The sequence below is a fragment of the Neophocaena asiaeorientalis genome, unplaced genomic scaffold (genome assembly GCF_003031525.2).
Source record: "Neophocaena asiaeorientalis asiaeorientalis breed wild unplaced genomic scaffold, Neophocaena_asiaeorientalis_V1.1 scaffold597, whole genome shotgun sequence".
Taxonomy (NCBI): Eukaryota; Metazoa; Chordata; class Mammalia; order Artiodactyla; family Phocoenidae; genus Neophocaena; species Neophocaena asiaeorientalis.
In genome coordinates, this window is record NW_020172664.1 from 2228476 (window position 1) to 2247722 (window position 19247).

General features: G+C 38.7%; 1 protein-coding gene across 1 annotated transcript in view; it reads right to left on the reverse strand.

The window, feature by feature from the left end:
• The window catches only part of TNKS2 (tankyrase 2), a 121466-nt gene that overhangs the window by 42580 nt on the left and 59639 nt on the right, over positions 1–19247 (reverse strand). Inside the window, 6 exon segments of the mRNA XM_024739546.1 lie at positions 1178–1272; positions 1650–1725; positions 1904–1940; positions 4052–4147; positions 6551–6775; positions 19174–19247. The exon segment at positions 19174–19247 is cut by the window's right edge and continues 117 nt beyond it. Of these exon segments, the coding sequence (XP_024595314.1) occupies positions 1178–1272; positions 1650–1725; positions 1904–1940; positions 4052–4147; positions 6551–6775; positions 19174–19247 (603 nt within the window).

The window sequence follows — 19247 nt, forward strand, 5'->3', positions numbered from 1 at the left end:
CTTAGTCTTTGGTTCTATCAGTCCTCTCTGTAGAGGCTCATGGCTTTCCTCACCATTTTGATTATGATTTCTTACTTACCTGAGCACCAATTTCATTCCCAACTATCTACTAGCTACCTCCACCCGAGTTCCCATCATCATCTCATAAAACCAAGACTTCTAAAAGTGAATGCAAGGTTTCTCCCCTCCAGGATAATTAATTTTCTCTACTGGATTTCAGTATGTGTATCATTGGGTCTCACTCATTCAGCTTCAGAATATGAAATGGAATAATCTCTACTATTCTCCCTCATCACATCCAGATATTTGACAAACCTTAACCATTCTTACACTGTAATATCTCTTGCATCTGTGCCTTCTTTTTATTTCCATTTCCTCTGCCACTACTATTGCAGACCTTAATACGCCTGAACCCCTACAATGCTCACTCTCCTAACTGCTCTTTTTGCCTCTAGTCTCCTTCTTCAATCTACCCTACACATTGCTGCCAGAGTGTGTTTCCTAAAACTCCTCTTTGCATAAAACTCCTCTTTTAGAAGAATCATTCCCCTTGCTTAAGATCCTTCAATAGCTATTGTGGCTCACAGAATCAAGCTTGAATTCCTTAGGCTAGAATACCAAGTTCTTTAAAAGCTGGTTCTTACCTACTTCTCCAACCCTAACCTTTACTTCTCCCCTATATTAATCATAGGCTTCAGCCACGTTGGTCTAGTCATTGTTTCTTAAGATATGCTGCAGTATCTGTTTTAGCACCTTCTCTCACATCAATTCTCTTGCACGGAGTGATGTTTCCTAAACTCTCTGCTTTCTTGAATTAAGTCCAGGTCAAGTATCATCTCCTTCTGAAGGATTTCTCAACCACTACAGCCAGCACTAAGCATTCCCTCCTGGGAACTCCTGTAAGTGCTATCCCTTTCTATTTATCACCTCACACTTAGTAGAGAACTTATACTGTTAGGTATCTTTTCATGCCTCCTAGAGTACAGTGTAAGACCTATGGGTGGTGGCCTTAAGGTTTTATAATTCCCTGTGCTCTCAGAGCAATCTGCATATTATAAAAGCTCAATAAATGTTTTATGCTGTTTAGTAAAAAATATGATTTTTACAAGATTACAGAGATTATCACAAGTACAGTAACATTTAAGAAATCCTCATTTTTGTTTAAATGCTTATTTACCCTTTATCTTTAGCATGGACATCAGCTCCATGTTGCAACAACAGCTGTACAATCTTTACTCTGTTGTAACCTGCTGCCAAATGCAATGGAGTTGACTGAAATGTTAAACAACAAATTAATAAAATTCAATAGCTAAGAAATATGCATGAAAAGGTAAAAATCCAAATATAAAACCAGAAATTCAGAAAAACCTTTATAACTTAATTGTCTAAATAATAGTAATAGTATTAATCTGGTTTTACAAAATCCAACATATATACTGAAGGCAGAGTATAATAGTTTATAAGTTCACTATTGCAAATAGGAAGCTACCTAAATGTTCATTAACAAAGTTTTACTAAGGTTAAGAATTAATCCAAATTATTGCTTAAAAGAAAATATCAGCATTTCTGTCAAATGTTTTAAGTTAAGAGATAAACACAATTTCATGTTACCAGGAGATGCACACAAACTTAGTTGCAAAAGGAAGTACCTTTCTGCCATCACTTGCATGGCAGTTGACATTTAATGGTGTAAGCAGAGCCATCATTTTTTCCTCATTGCCACTCCTAGCATACAAAAAAATGTATTAGCAATTTTTATTCTTTATCAGATCCTATCTGGAGACATGTATGTGACCATTAAAAAAAATTCATTTTTTAGAGAGTTTGTTTATTGTAAAAAAAATAAAATTAAAAATTAAATGGTGAAATATTTATGATACATATTTATAACACTAGTACACACCTGGCACTCTCCAAGAGTTCATCTTTCTTATATTCACCTGTGAATTAGGGAAAAAAAAAAAAGCAGAAATTAAAACAAAATTAATTACAGAAGTAATGTCAGTTTTATGCATAAAGATGCTCAGTGAACTATATTTAAAGTAGAAAAAATTGGAAATAAATGTCCAGTAAATGGAAAATAGTTAATCAACAGAATACTGTGCAGTTTAAAAATATTTCTATGAAGACAGACAGAACACCTCTGTTATGAAAGTGAAAAAAAGATTCACTGTTATATAATGAAACATTACCGCAACTATATGAAAACAATATGCACAGAAAGAGGAAAGCCGAGAAGGAAATAAATCAAAATTTTAACAAAGTTTGTCTTAGGGGGTAGGTTATGGGTAACCTTTTCCATTTCGTTTTTACTCCTCAAATTTCATAAAACCAATGTTATTTGTTTAACAGACAAAATGCATTCACAACTTCATTCAAAATCAGAACAAAACAAAATCCAATATAAAAATATAACAATATCACAGAAATTACAAAAGATACTCTATAGCATCACCAACGGAACATAATCATTAACATTTTTATGAATCCAGAAGATTTTTCTACACTAAAATTGTTTTATTACAATGCTGCTTTAAATATATACAAATAGGGCTTCCCTGGTAGCGCAGTGCTTAAGAATCTGCCTGCCAATGCAGGGGACACGGGTTCGAGCCCTGGTCTGGGAAGATCCCACATGCCACGGAGCAACTAAGCCCATGCGTCACAACTACTGAGCTTGCTCTCTAGAGCCTGCGAGCCACAACTACTGAAGCCCGCAGGCCTAGAGCCCATGCTCCGCTACAAGAGAAGCCACCGCAATGAGAAGCCCACATACAGCAACGAAGAGTAGCCACTGCTAGCTGTAACCAAAGAAAAGCCCACGCGCAGCAATGAAGACCCAACACAGCCAAAAATGAATAAATAAATTAAAAAAAATATATATATATACACACACAAAAACAGGACTAAATAAACTTCTTATGCCTACAGCCTTTATATTTACAAATGAATACAAGCAAAAACTTTAAAATCGATACAATTTAAATTAACATAATAAAGTGTTTATTTATCTGCTTAAATGAAATCCTAACTGGTGTCCATAATATGAATTGTATATTGATTGCTGTGCAAGGCTTCTTTTGAGCCCCAAGATTTTTAACAAAGGTACAAGTAGGGAATAGCATGGAATAGGGAAGGAGGAAATGAACACTGAATTGTTGGTTACAATAGCTTACTTTTCTAGAACTCTTTTAGGGGACTAGTCTATATTTGCTCAGTAATACCAGAAGCAATATCACAAAGCCCAAGCACAAAAGCTCACAGCAGAGCCCCTCAAGCTCCTGACTATTAGACATAATTCTAATGGTGATCACACAGTAGATAAGAATACAAAAAATAATATGGCAGAGAGTTGCTTCAGAGGAAATACTCTGGTAAGGGAGAAAATATGTGAAGTAGATACTACCACTCAAAAAAGCCTGACAGTCTAAAATAAACCTAAACCTAGGGACCACAGCCTTATATATCTGAATATGTTCCAAGCACATGAATATGTTCTAGTAGAACACAATAATTCTCACTCTTCATGGTACTGAAATTGATGTGCCCAGAATCCTGTTTAGAAAAGCAAGAGAATGATTACTAACACACAATTATCTACCACCCCTGCCCCCAATAAGGCAGGAATCATAAATTTAAAAGCTAATTAAAAAAAAAAAACACAGAAAATTTTACCTTCCTTGGACAAGAATCAAATGTCAACTGTTCAGATGCAAAAAAGAATAGCAACTGAGGGCTTCCCTGGTGGCGCAGTGGTTGAGAGTCTGCCTGCCGATGCAGGGGACACGGGTTCGTGCCCCAGTCCGGGAAGATCCCACATACCGCGGAGTGGCTGGGCCCGTGAGCCATGGCCGCTGAGCCTGCGCTCCACAACGGGAGAGGCCACAACAGTGAGAGGCCCGCGTACCGCAAAAAAAAAAAAAAAGAGAATAGCAACTGAACTGATGCTATTTAAAAAATCTCATTGAGGTCATTAACTGACTGTCTACCTAGCAAGTTCATTCTTTATATTCTTCCCAGAATACCCAAAGAGAGTATGTAGTAGACTTACCAGTCAGCACTGCTTTGGCAGACGGGTCTGCTAAATCCAATGCTGTCCTTCCATCTGTATTTCGAATGGTTGGCTCAGCTCCATGCTGTAAGAGCACTGCAAAACAGCAACACTACCTTTCAAAATGGTAATTGTGACAATTTGATTTTAATAAATCATTTTCTCAAAAATTCTGGTCCAGGGGCTTCCCTGGTGGCGCAGTGGTCGAGAGTCTGCCTGCCGATGCAGGGGACATGGGTTCGTGCCCCCGTCTGGGAAGATCCCACATGCCGTGGAGTGGCTGGGCCCATGAGCCATGGCCGCTGAGCCTGCGCATCCGGAGCCTGTGCTCCGCAACGGGAGAGGCCACAACAGGGAGAGGCCCCCGTTCCCCAAAAAAAAAAAAAAAAAAAAGGAAAATTTCTGGTCCAGAAGTCTCAAAGTAATTTAAAGACTTTATATCCTGATAGTATGGTAAATGTTATAAAGATAAGAATATATAAAATATTCCATTATTTAATGTATTAGACACATTTAACTTATCTCCCCTAAGCTCAATGTCAGATTTTCCTTTGCTAAACAAGTGACTAAGGACAGATAAAGAACTAAAAGGCAAGTTTACTTGAAAGCTTGTTTTCTCACACCAAATGAACACTGTCTAGAAAGATTACTCTATAATAGCAAAAAAGAAATTTCTAAAGCTGTGAATAGCCCAGGAATAGGGATCTGAGGGATTAAAAAAAAAAAAGAAAGAAAGAAAAAGAAAAAAGCACTCTGTAGAGTTAACAAACCCCCAATCAAAACTGCTACATTACAACCCAAAAAGCATAAAAAGACTTGTGCTATACTCTGTACATATTGCTATTTGGTTATATAAAGATATTTCATCACACTGTATAAATAAGGAGCTGGGGAAAGACAGGCAAATACATGCAAAAAGGGAAGCTCAGCTCCTGTTCCTTTACAGGGTTAATGTTCATTCCACTGTACTCCTATCTCTAACAGTGATGTCCAACAGAAACAAAATGTGAGCCACATATGTAATTTAAACTTTTCTAGCAGCCAGATTATAAAAATAAACAGGTTAATTTTAACATATTTTATTTAATCCAATATACCCCAAATATTGTCATTTCAATATTTACATTTATATTGTAAGCAATATAAAATTGAGATATTTTGCATTCCTTTTCTTCGTACTAATCTTTGAAATCTGGTATGTATTTTCCCCTTACAGTACATCTCAATTTGAACTAGCCACATTACAAGTCTTCAACTACCATACTGGACAGTGCAGATCTATAACTATATTTGGAAAACCCTACATTATTAAAGCTAATTATTTATATGCCTGAAACTCAGGTACCAGAAAAGGATTCTGAGCAGAGGGCAGATAACACAAAGGACAAAAACAACCAAAAAAAGAGAACACACAGGAAAGGAGAACTGGACAGAGGTTACTAGGTAATCCTTTTCTTATCTTTATAAATTACCTAACCTAATTTAAACTAAGCTCATGACTTCAGTATAAAGTGATTTGGGTTGGTGGGGGGCTGGGAGAGAGAGAAAGAACAATTTAAATCTAGCATAGAGCCCCTAGACTTTTCCTAGTGCACAGAACTGGTTTTCTATCTGTCTCAAGGATTTCAAGTGTCCCTGTTTTGCATCAGGAAATAGAGGTAAGGTAGCAGTCCAAAATCTCTGACTCTGTTAAGCTCAGAAAAGTCAATACCGGGTTAATGACAATTCTCAAATAAGCAGCCTTCTCACGTATAATTTTCTGTCAGTGACCAAACTGTTAAGCAAATCCTATTTCATTCATTAAAGTATTCCTAAATGACTGACAGTTTTTCCTTCAAATGCTTCTTGACTTATCCTGCCATTTCTACTCTCCTACAACCACCCTAGTTCATGCCTTCATCATTTCTCATCTGCATTATTCTATAGCTTCCTAGCTAGTCTCCCTGATGCCATCCTTTCTACTCAGCCCTCTACCACATCACTCTTTCTAAAATATACTGCTCTCACCACACTGTCCCCTCCTTAAAAGTTATCAACGATTCCAAACTATCTACGTAACAATATCAAGCTCCTTACCCTGGAATCCAAAGCTCCTTATAAAGAAGTCACAACCTACCTTTTTGACCTTTCTCCCCAGTACTTCCTGGGAAGACTCAGGAAGGAGTGACTCAACTCCAGCCCAGTCACTGCACTCATTATCCTCTAACACTCTGTTCACTTCCACCACGCCTTCATCTGGTTCTTTGTGTGTGTTATTCCCAAGAGAATCCATATTTCTAGAGAAGAGAAATTCTGTACTACTCTATTCTCTAAAATACTTAAGCTCGGTACCACATACAAAAAGACACTCAGTAAACAGTGGTTGGATTAATCACGAAATGTTCTTAAATACTTAAATTCAGCCTGGCAGAATTTGATCACATTAACAAATGAATTCAATTAAGATCAAGAACAGTTACAAACTATTTCAGAAAAATTCTGGAATGTAAACAGTCTTACCAATGCAAACATCAATCTTTCCTTTAATTGCAGCTTCATGGAGAGGAGTATAATTCCAATTATCACGAGCATTTGGGTCTGCACCATGTCGCAAGAGGAGATTGACTACTTCAGCATGACCAAAAGAGCATGCGTTATGAAGAGGAATAAGCCCCCCATCATCACGTGCTTGGACATTTGCACCATTCTGAAGCAAATATTCAACTACATCTTTCCGTCCAAAACCTAGAAGAAAACAAATGGTCCACATTTAAGTTCTCCAAAGAAAATATATCAAATTAGAATCAATAAGTACAAGCCATGCTAAAATGTTTTTGGATGCAAAACAGTAACAGATTCATGAAATATATCATTAACTAATCTTAATTAGAAAGTCAAAGGGTCTCTCCAATACATTAGGTAGTACTACTACTAACTTCAGAGGAAGGTTATGAAATTAGTGACTGAAAGCCCAAAGTTCAAACATTTCCCACTCTACAATAGCATTCCTAATTGCAAATGATGAGTTCTGCATATTTTGTGTGCAGACATTTTCAGGTATTCAAAGTATATACTAACCAACTCTTGCTAGAATCCCTTTCCCACATGTATCTCATGAAATGTTTCTATTGAACTGGGGGACTATGAGACAGCAACAAAAATGTTTGTATTTGTCTATGTAGTGAAGATCGAGAGAGGTGATACTAGGCAGAAGCGTGATATGAGGTGTCTTCAAAGGAGCCCTTACTTTGCCACTTGCACAACACAAGCAACTTCTGCCTAGGCAGGAGGCCTTCTTTAGAAACCCATGTCCCACAGTTCTGCTGCAATTGCCTCCGTAAGGAAAAACACCAAAAGACAACTCATTTATACTGGTTAATAGATTTAGTACCAATGAGTTTCAATCTTTTACCATTCCCACGTAACAGCACCTGAAATCATTTTACACTTACTAGTAAAAAGAAAAGGATTTCAGGCATATGTTAAAGTAGTTGGGGAGACATACCTGTGTATTGGGAGAGAGACAAAAGACCTTTACATTCATCTGAAATTTTATCAGAATATTCTTAAAACCACCAAGCCTGAATATAGTCCTTCTAAGAAGACCAGAGTGGAGTTGAATGAGAAAGCAACAACATACAATGTTTCCAAGGTGTATGTCTGAGGCTGGCCTGGCTGCAACTGAGGGAAGAGTTACATGACTGAAGAGATTAACTGTCTTGTTTTGTTTTGTTTTGTCTAAACATTCTAAGCTCTATGTCACAGAGGTGGGCGTCTTTGATACTCCCTATTCTCGATCTTTGATTCTCCCTACTCTCAAAGAGTTTACAATTTAGGATGTGGAGAAACAGTAATCTCAATATACTATAACTGTCATAAAAGAGGTATATAGAAAATGCTACTAGAACTCAAAGAAGAGAATACCTAATTGGGGGAAAGCAGAGAACAGGAAGGACTATCCCAAAGGAGAGTCCAGTGATGCCATGTGAGCTGAAGGCTTACAGAAAAATGAAGGGATCATTAGGAAAATGAGAGGAGAGAAGTGAGGTGAGGAGAAAAGAGACAGGGAGTGGGAAAAAGCTAAGCAAGGAAAGAGCACTGCAGTTGAAGCAGAAGAAATAAAATGTACACAGGCATTGAAGTGTGAAAGAGCGAATCATTCATAGTAGCCAGGACATAGAATGCCCAAGTAGGCAGAAGCCAGATGAGGAAGAACCTTACAAGCCACACTAAGGTAGTGTATGGATTTTGTCCTATAGACTAGTGTTTTTCAAGCTGCTTTCAGGCAATAGATTTAATGTAATTTTTTTTTGCCTTAAAAAAATTGAGATATAATTGACATATAAGGTTATATTAGTTAACCTTAGTTATATTAGGTGCACAACATAATGACTTGATACTTGTATATAGTGCAAAATGGACACCACAATAGTCTAGCTAACATTTATCACTATGCATAGTTAAAAATTTTTTCTTGTGATGAGAACTTTTAAGATCTATTCTCTTAGCAACTTTCAAATATATAATACAGTATTATTAACTACAATCATCATGCTGTACATTTCATCCCCAGGACTTAATTTCACGTAACATAATGCCCTCAAAGTCCATTCATGTTGTTGCAAATGGAAGATTTCATTCTTTTTTTTTTTTTTTACAGCTGAATTATATTCCATTGTGTATATACACCTCAGTTTCTTTATCCATTCATCCCTTGATAGACACTTAAGTTTTTTCCCATGTCTTGGCTATTGTAAATAATGCTGCAGTGGCTCTATTTACAATAGCCAAGACATGGAAGCAACCTAAATGTCCATGGACAGATGAATGGATAAGACAAATATCATATGATATCGCTTATAGGTGGAATCTAAAATATGATACAAATGAACCTATTTATAAAACAGAAATAAACTCACAGACATAGAAAACAAGCTTATGGTTACCAAAGGGGAAATGGGGTGTGTGTGTGTGTGTGTGTGTGTGTGTGTGTGTGTGTGTGTGTGTGTGTGTGAGACAAATTAGGAGTTTGTGATTAGCAGATACAAACTACTACATATAAAACATAAGTAACAAGGTCCTACTGTATAGCACAGAGAACTTTATTCAATATGTTGTAATAATGGAAAAGAATATGAAAGAGAATATATATACATATATACACACACACATATATAATACCGAATCACTTTGCAGTAACCAGAAACTAACACATTATAAATTAACTATACTTCAATTTAAAAAAAAAAGAAAGAAAAATAATGCTGCAGTGAACATGGGGGCACACAAGCTTTTTTGAGTTAGCATTTTCTAATGAAATCCTATATAAAATTCCAATACATGTCTCGTTCACTGCAAAAATACCCAATGCCTGGTACATAGCTGGCACTCATATAAAGTTGCAAATTAACTGAATTCAATTTAAAACAATACTATTCAGGTTGAATCTGCTGCCTTCTCCTTCACAAAGACCCAAAGGAAATTACCCCCCTATTCCAGAGGCATCTTGTAGAAACAGTATGAAAAATACTGCTACATAACACATCAATGGTCACTGAAGGACAAGCAAATACTTACTAATATATTGTATATTTTAAACCCCTGTTTTGCATCTTCCTTGAAAAAAAAAAACAAAAAACTAATAACGTGCTAGAAATCAATTCCTATCAGCACACATTTTATTGACTGCAAGTACCAAAATTTAACAAGTTCCTTTCTCATGAATAGTTAGGTTGTGTCTAATCTCTTGCTACTGCACACAATGTTGCCAGGAGTAACTAAAGACAGAAGAGAAAACTGACAGTATCTGGCAACTTCTTTAATTTGGGGAAAAGAGATGACTATCAGATATCTGAGACACAAAGTAAAACAGGATATTTTGTGAGATAAGATTATTTGTTTTTGGAAATGCTTAGCTTGAGGAACAAATGCCTAGTAAGTAGAAGGTTCTGTGGATTTTGATCTAAGGAAATTAGTATGAGCTAGCAACTGACATTTTGAAGTCCTGACCATAAAGATGGTGTTTGAAGCCATGCAAGAAAATGAATGAAGTTGACTAGAGAGCACTACTAGTTTTCTGTTTTGTTGAAAGAAGTGTATTTTCTATCAAGGATCAATCCCTTCTACACTGTAGCCCTTGCTCACCTTCTCAAGGTCTTCCCACTCACATCAGTCTCTCCCTCTCCACCAGATCATTCCTGGAAGTATGTAAACATGTTCTATATCTTCCATCTTATTAAAAACATTCTCCCTGAATTTACTTTTCCATTTCTCTGCTCCCCTGCATATTCAAACCTCTAAGGATTGTCACCAGTTCTCTCATTTACTCTTCTCCCAAATCCAGTCTGGCTTCTTCCTTACAACTGCTTTCATCAAGGCCACTTACAATCTCCATGTTGCCAAACCCAAAAGACACAGGTCTGTCCTCATCTGACTAGACCTCTCAGCAACATTCGACAACTGACTACTTCCTCCCTTGTGAAACATCTCTCCGAGTTTCCATGACATTACACACTCCTGGGTTTTCCTTGTTTCATCTGTTCATTTAACAAATGATCAGGCAATATCAACCATGTAATGGACACTTTTCTGGGTGCCTGGGACATACTAGTGTACAAAACAGCCCAAATCTCTGCCTTTGAGGAACTTCTACGGAGGTGGGGCAGATGAACAACAAATGCACAAAATGAGTACGTTAGAAGGTAATTAGAGGGAGACTTCCCTGGTGGTCCAGTGGTTAAGACGTTATGCTCTCAATGCAGGGGGCCCAGGTTCGACCCCTGGTCAGGGAACTAGATCCCACATGCATGCTGCAACTAAGAGCCCGCATGCTGCAACCAAAGATACCGTGTGCTGCAATGAAGATCTGGCGTAGCCAAATACATAAATATTTTTTAAAAAAGGTAATCAGAGAAAGAGTAGAATAAGAAGTAATCAGGGTGTGTGTATGGAGTGGGTCATAAAATGGAACAGGGAGGTCATCATGGGCCTTACTGAGATGGTGATATTTGATGAAAGACCTAAAGAGAGAGTGGTAGCCCTACTGACCAACTGTTAGAAGGTCAGAGTAAATGGAGCCAAGTGAGAAAGGGGTAGCATAGCAGGAGATGAGGTTAGAAGTAACGAGGACCAGCTAGAGAGGCTTGAGGACCACTGTAAGAACTTTGGCTTTTTTACTCTGAGGAAAAAGGGAGTGTCACTGCAGGGTTTTGAGCTGGTAAATTACATGATATGACTTATATTTGAAAAGAACCCTCTGGCTGTTGTGTTGAGACTAGATTTAAGGGGGTTTAGGATAGAAGTAGATGAGAGATTATGGTGGTTTGGACCATAATGGGGTGGAACTTGTGAGAATATTAAGTAACAGATTCTGGGTACTCTGAAGGTAGAGCCTGCACAATTTGCTCACATATTGGATGTGGGGTGAGGGTAAGAGTGAGGAGGTTAAGAGAGGTTGGGGCCGAGAGAGGAGTCATGGATGACTCCAAGGTTTTTGGACTAAGAAATGGAGTGGTGGAGTTGGCATCAACTCAGATGGGGAAGGCTACAGCCAAAATAGGTTCATGGCAAAAGATGAGGAATTCAGGTTTTGGACATGTCCTACTTCCCTGGGGGCTTCTTGCTTATTCCACCCCATTTTTAACGCCAGGATTCCTCAAGACTCAGTTCTCTACCCTCTTTTCCCCTCTTAGATGATCTCATCTTCTCCTATGGCTTTAAGCACCACATAGATACACAACCCGCAAATTTAAATCTCCAGTCTAGACTTTTCACCTGAATTCCAGGCTGTTTACTGGACATATCTCCACCTGGGTATTTCAAAGGCATCTCAGACTCAACATGTTCCCTAACTTCTCTTCATTCCACCGAAACTGCCCCAACCCACTGTCTCCAGCCTGAACTACTGCAAAAGTCTCCTTAATTGGGCCTCTCATTTCTACTCTGTCCCCAGAGATCTTTTAAAGACAATCATCATACCATACCCCTGTTTAAAATAATTCACTGGCTTCCCACTGCTGCTTAGAATAAAATTCAATCATGCTCCCATGGCCTACAAGGTCTGCTGCATGAACTGGCCGTTACTGCCTTCTCAAACTTCATTTCATACCACTCTTCCCTTTCTGAGCTGTGATCCAGCTTTCTTTCAGTTCATCAAGTATGCCAACCTTACTTCAGTGGTACATGCTGCCTGTCTGCTTGGACTCCTCCCTTGCTCTTTGCATCCCTCATTTCTACTCACTGTCTAACCTGTTTAAATGTCTCCACCTTAGAAGGCATCCCTGAGCATTCTATTTACAGCAGACCATTTGACACACCCACACATTCAATTCAGTTGGTTTTCCCCTCTCCTTCACTAGAACGCAAACTTCAGAAAAAAAACACAGGAGTTTTTGTCTTTGTTGTTCACAGCAGTATCTTCTGGCACTTATTAAAACTTGTAATTACTGTTTAGTACTTATCTCCTGGACTCTCAAGTTCCATAAAAGGGGATCAATGTCTATCTTAGTTCATCATTACTTCCCCAGTGTCCTTCACACTGCATGGCACATAACAATTTGTTGATATTTGCTGAATTAATATATCACGGTACGAGAAAAGGAGACTGAGAAATAAAACTAAGACAAAATGGCGGGCTTCCATGGTGGCGCAGTGGTTGAGAATCTGCCTGCCAATGCAGGGGACATGGGTTCGAGCCCTGGTGCGGGAAGATCCCACATGCTGCAGAGCAACTAGGCCCATGAGCCACAACTACTGAGCCTGCGCGTCTGGAGCCTGTGCCCCGCAACAAGAGAGGCCGCGACAGTGAAAGGCCCGCGCATCGTGATGAAGAGTGGCCCCCGCTTGCCACAACTAGAGAAAGCCCTCGCACAGAAACGAAGACCCAACACAGCCAAAAATAAATAAATAAAAAAGCAGTTTCTTTAAAAAAAAAAGAAAGAAAGAAAGAAAGAAAATGGCAAAGCAGAAGCCACGAGGGAAAATTTCAAGGAGGGAAAGGCCAAATCTGCTGCCACTATGCTCTGACCTGAATCTTCCTTACCACAGCCTGGGTACTGTTGACCACACTGTCCTCCCAAGTGAGCCACCCACAGCTGCCCCAGTCAATGGCTCTGCTATCCCAGCCACGCAGCACCCACCTGGAAGAAAAGCTTTTAAAAAAGACTTAGGTTGGAGAGTAAGAGAAAAGGAATCAAAATAAAGAAAAATTAGTAAAGGTACCTCTTTCTTTGGAAAGTTACTTGATGTGCCCAAGCACTCTGAGAAGGATCACTATTTCTTCGGTGGTGATCGACACATGTGGAGTAGTCAAAATGGTGACTCACAGAGTAACTTCCCAAAAAAGGAGTGTGAGGTGGGCATAGAAATAGTTGTAGTAGAACATCTAGCTGTTACAACAGATAGTGTCAATTAGGAAGATATCTGTTCCAAAGGATCAGTGATCAAGATGAAGAAAGGTCAAGTGTAGCCTTTTGTTAAAATACCATTGAGAAGAGAAGATGGCTGCCTCAAACCAGAGCTGAAGAGAGAGAATCGATACTGATGTGTCTGACTAAACACTGAAATTGAAGTTTTAGCTAGGGAGGAGACAGGGGAAGAAAGGGTTAAGGTGATTTTATCTACATAGTTACCAACAGTCCAAGACACAGACGACTTCTACTTCAATAACTGTATCAACATGATTTCCTAGCCATTAAGAGGTCTGACACCCATCTGGAGACTGACTGACCAGCATGTTTTCCAAGTCACAGTGTAAGGACTATTTATGTGTGCAGAGGTCATGCTGCTATCCTGAGACAGTAGATAAGAGTCTGAGATTTGAATGTTTGAAGCCACTTCTTGACATGAAAGGAATTATTTAGTGGGGGTCAGCAGGTAGCTAGCTCAAATTTTAAAATCTTCTACTTTTGGAAGTTTGGTGAAACCTTAGCTTTAAATGGCTTCCCAAACTCTGAGGGTTAATTCCTGATAAAATCCCCATTCTTACAGTGTCAAGAATAGTTCAAAGCACTTCTGTTAAGTACTCATTTCTTGAAGAAAAAATAGTTTTGCAAGGTATATTCTGTTCATGCTCTCACTGGCCAGGTAAAACATGAATAGGCATATCCTCAGAGTCAATGCCAATCTTCATATCCTAAGGATCTCTTTATAAAGGAATCAGAAGCCTACAGTTAGCAGTCATGGCTGCTCAGGATACACTGTGGTTTATTTTATAACTATGGAATAGCACTCCTCTTCAAACATGAAAATCCTGATGAAATCATACACTGAGTTTGAATCCACTATAAAGCACTGACAATGAAACAAAACAGGCTTATTTGGAAAGTAAATCTGCTGATCAATAAACTGTGTTACTTAATGGCAGGCATTGTCCTCTGTTCATTTCTGTTTACTGGACAAGGCTAGTATCTGGTATATAGGAGGACTTGACAAACATTTGTTTGGTGCATAGCTAATACTTTGTTGGAACAGTAAGCAAACGACCTCCACAGAAAACATGAAGTTAATGATTTGTGATGACTAAGAAAAGTAGTCTATTCAATTTCTCTTTTGTCAAGTTTCCTTACAATCTAGATGCCATCAGTTTCAGCAGTCCCAGGAACTGTCTTGCCAACCATGACTATTGTTAACAGTATCATATTCTGCTGCTCTACTGGAAACATGCTTTCAGCTGCATGGCTTCCAGAAAGCTGTGAAGCACTGGAAGTCACTACAGAGAAACCAACTTAGACTCTTAGGAAGTTTCATTGAGAGCCACGACCTCCCCCTTTTTACAGTCCAAAGGTGGAATGGGCCATTGATGATGCAGCTGGTCCAATATGAAATGACAGTGATGTCTTGCCAACCTAAAGGTAGGCTGGTGTCATGTAGGGCTTTGTCAGAAGGAAACATTCAGAAACAGAAAATGTCAACCAATGCCATGAAACAGAGAAGGCTCCTGTGGCCTAGGAGATGGGAATGTATAATCAAGCAGCCTTCAGCTTGACTTACACAGCCAGGACTCTTGTCAGATTTTTTTTAAGGAATATCACTTTATACTTCTCATTTACTATTAACTTTAGTTTACTAAGATCTAGAAAAAGTACTTCCCATGTATATTTCTTGAGAATGAGGAACACAAGGGACAAGGTTTTGCCTAGCTCAACTTGGGACAAATAATCTGGTCAGAGTGGAAGAAACTTGGAAAAGGATGCCATGGCCTCTGGGGTGATGAAATTCTGACAACCTGTATGCGGAAATGCTGCAACAAGTACTCCAGACTGGTTGTTACTGAAGTCAACTGCCTACCTCTAAATCCATCAAGAGCTGAGGAAAAAGGTATAACTCAAGTCTTGATAATATACTGGGAGATCTGATAAGTCAAAAAAAATTCTGAATTCTTAAATAGACTGGTTTTTATTTGATACTGGAGTTTTCTACTGATGCAGAACTTAATTATTCCCCACAGCAAAAACCAATCCTGGAAACAAAAGTCTATAATTCTAGCCCTAGGTAAGAAATGTGGGTACATTTTGTGCATCTCCCATAATTATGACGGTGACCTACAGCCAAAAGAAGGAAATGCTTTTGAAACATTACTGGAGGTCTTCAATAGCACCATTTTGGGAAAGGATATCAGTGGCAATCACAAAAGCTATTATATCTTTGGTAGCTGAGTTGTTAAAATCTACAATTGGAGGAATCATTCCACTTTCTTATACCAGTCAGAACCTGACTTACTGGTCCAATTGCCTACCCTATACAGAAATTCTTTCTACAGCATCTCTGAAAGATGCCAATCCAACCACTGTTTGGAGACTTCCAGCCAATCCCACAGTTGAACAGATTGTTAGAGGCAGTCTGACTCCTTGTAACCTTTCACCTACTAGCCCCTAGTTTTGACTGCCAAGGCCAGAGGAGTCATATCCTCTCACTTTTCTACTTGACTATCTTACACATATGTGTAGATAGAAACATTGTTTAACCTTAGCCTTCTTTCATCTCTAGAATAAGTAACTCTAGTTTTCATATCAGTTGCTTGTATAATAAGTTCCAGTTGCTCTAGTTCAATCTCCCTCTTCCAGGGGAAGAAAACAAAAAAACAAACAAACAAAAAACCCCTCTTATACGCAATTCACTTAATTGAATATAATAAAGTTAAGTCTGACTAGTTCAATGTATATGGCTGAGTAGCATACTACAAATACAGAACAGTAACAACACGCTACAAATACAAAACAAAAGTTACCTTGTTTAACTAGAACCCTAACAATGCAAGTAAACCTGTCATTCTCTAGCTACACACATATGTATCACCTCCTTTCCACCATCTCTGTACCTGAATTCCTTGAACCTAATAAATTATTTTACATATTTTCCTACTGAATGATACCTCTCTGCACACTCCAAAGAATGTTTAAGATTCTCAAGCCAGGGAATTCTATTCCTCACAGCCCAGTCCCCCGAGTTCTAAGATTCTTGAGAATACTGTGTATTTCTTTCTTTGGCTATGATGGACAACAAGATGACTTTCTCCCAAAGATTCTGTCCCTCTTCATTTTTCAGAAATGAGCTCAGAGAAGCAATCTCCTTTACTGAGATTTGCTGTTTTCTAGGGGATTATACTGTCAAGAATTTCAGATGCAATTGCTTTTAGCAAAATTAGAGCTGTAGCCTTCCTACCACCAACCTGCCTCTACAAGTTTCATTCACATCCTGTGTGTGTGTGTGGGGGGGGGTGTAGGTAGGGGGCTGGTGGCAGAGCGATTGAAGAGGGAACAATTTTTCTCGTTAAGAAGTGACTTCTTAAAGCATGCTTATCTAAGAAATGTAATCTAGACCAATAATAGGAGAAAGTTCCTATTTACGTTGATTACTTTTTTCATTTGATAGAAGAACTCCTTTAGGACTGGCAATTGATTATTCCTTTAATCGAACTAAATATTTTAGATGAAAAGACAGACCAAATTTTTTCTAATCTGTTCTATCGTGATTCACTTTATTTTTCATTCCTGTTCCTTGGAAATCCAAACAAAAGACAAAATCATGTCTACCCTACCCCCCAATAAAACCTCCAAGCTTTGATCAGCTTAAAAAAAAATTTTCCCTCCCATAGCTTACCCTATAATGTACAAACATAAGAAACTGCTTGGTCAGGCAGTTACATAGTCCCACCTACACTGAGCTTCCAATAACCTGCTTACATGCATATTAACATAACGAATAACTCACCACCTACGAAGAGTTCATAAAATATATTCTCCATATATTAAGAAAAATGCAGCTGGATGCACTTACTTAAAAATTAAGAAAACAGGTTCTCTCTCATTAATCTAATAATAATTTAGATTGAATTTACCGAGCTAATTAAAAAAAGTTTCTAATACACCTGAGTTTAAATGCAGGGCTTTAAAGATCTGATTTAATGTAGACTATTAGTAATTTTTATTTTATTAGTTTCATTTATACCTTGACTTCTTAAGCTTATAACCTGTACCTGAGAATTTGGATAAATTGTGAGAGGTAAGTTGGTTCCTAAAATAAGTTTTCCATTTCAGTCTAAACAAACCACATGAAATCTATGTAAAAAGTACTTTGCAATGTTGGGACAGAACTCAGGGTGGGATGGTTGGGAGGAATAAGGTCAATAAGAAGCTAATCCATAATCTTAAGCCTCTAAATATTACTATTTTCAGATATGAACTCATTAATACAACAAATTCTTGAAAGGTAGCAACTAAGATCTTCTTTGGTTATTTTTATCCCACAGATCAAGTGAACAGAATATAAGTAACACTACCCCTTGGATTACATATCGTTGGTTATGACAGTTTGCCAAATCAGTTATTTAAATGCTTACTACACGGACAAGCAGGACAATCCAAATTAGCTGAGGACAGGCAGCACTGATCATCAAAATTTTAGGCAAAATGGCCAAACAGAAGATTAGACTTTGGTATTCTTCATCTTTCCCTTTCTGCTGCCCACAGGCTGTTTACAGTTCTCCCACCGACGGTCCCCCAAACCTTCTCCCTTAAAAAGCTCCTCAATGGAAACCCAACAAATTTGTAATTGATGGAGAAAGCATACCTCCCAGGAGTATTTACATTTTCAAACAGGTACAGGTTAAAACAAACAAATCTCCCATTGGTAGAAAGTGTAAAAGCAATGCCTGTGAACAAGGAAATCTTTCTTATGCTCCTCTGCTCATCGTCCCTACTCCAAAAAAACCAGAGTGCTTTAAAACATACCCTTCTGCTTTTTCAAAAAATCATTTTAAACAATCATGTAACGCATCAAGTGAAAAACCAGCATTATCGGAAGTATGAGACTCTATTCCCGCTTTCAACTGTGCATGGCTCACTTGAGGATAGAGGTAATCACGATCCTTCCTAAAAGTGAAAAGTATAAATGCTTTATAGAAATAAGATGTAAATTTTAAAAAAACGTAATTCAAACGATCTAAATCTCAGAATGAGGCGAGATTAGTCCCAATTTAAATTGTAGATCCAAGCTAGAGTACCTGCACCATCTTTCCTCGCATTCTACTACTTTCCACCCCAACTTGTACGTGTCTGGCAGAGATTACCCGCCCGCACACAACCTAAGTCAGATATCAATTCTCCCAAACTTGACTCTTTCCAGCTCTAGTCTCCAGAAACTTGCTAATGACGGCTACCCAGGTAAACCTATTAACGCTAATGTGTCAATGATCAATTAAGCTGCTGCTCTTAAATCACATCCCTGCATTTTACAAAAGCATTAAGAACGTAACGCAAAGGCTTTTTAAGAGTTACAGTGGAACGTGCAAGAACGATAGATTTTGGAGGTAATTGGCCTTTAAATCACAAGGTCTACTACGTCCCTACTCTTTCTAGTATGTAGAGGCCTTTTAGGGTAGTAAGACCGGAAGTTGGTACAGGTATTGTCGACACAAAACAAAGCAGAAAAGCCCAAACAAACAAACGAACAAAAAAACCCACAGCTTCCAGTGAGTGCGGCACACTCGCCCCCTAGTCCCCACTCGACGACATCGAGATGACCAGGACCGGAGCCCCGGGGGGGAGGGCGGGGGCAGAGGTGCACTGTGTCTGGTTTCGGGCCTGCGAGCCGGGGTGCGCAGGTGGAGTCTGGGGGCGAGGCGAGGCGGCGCTGGCCCCGGTTACCTGCGGCGAAGTGGAGCGGGGTGGACTTCCTCCCCGCCGTGTCGCGGCTGTTCACCTTCTCTGGCGTCACCAGC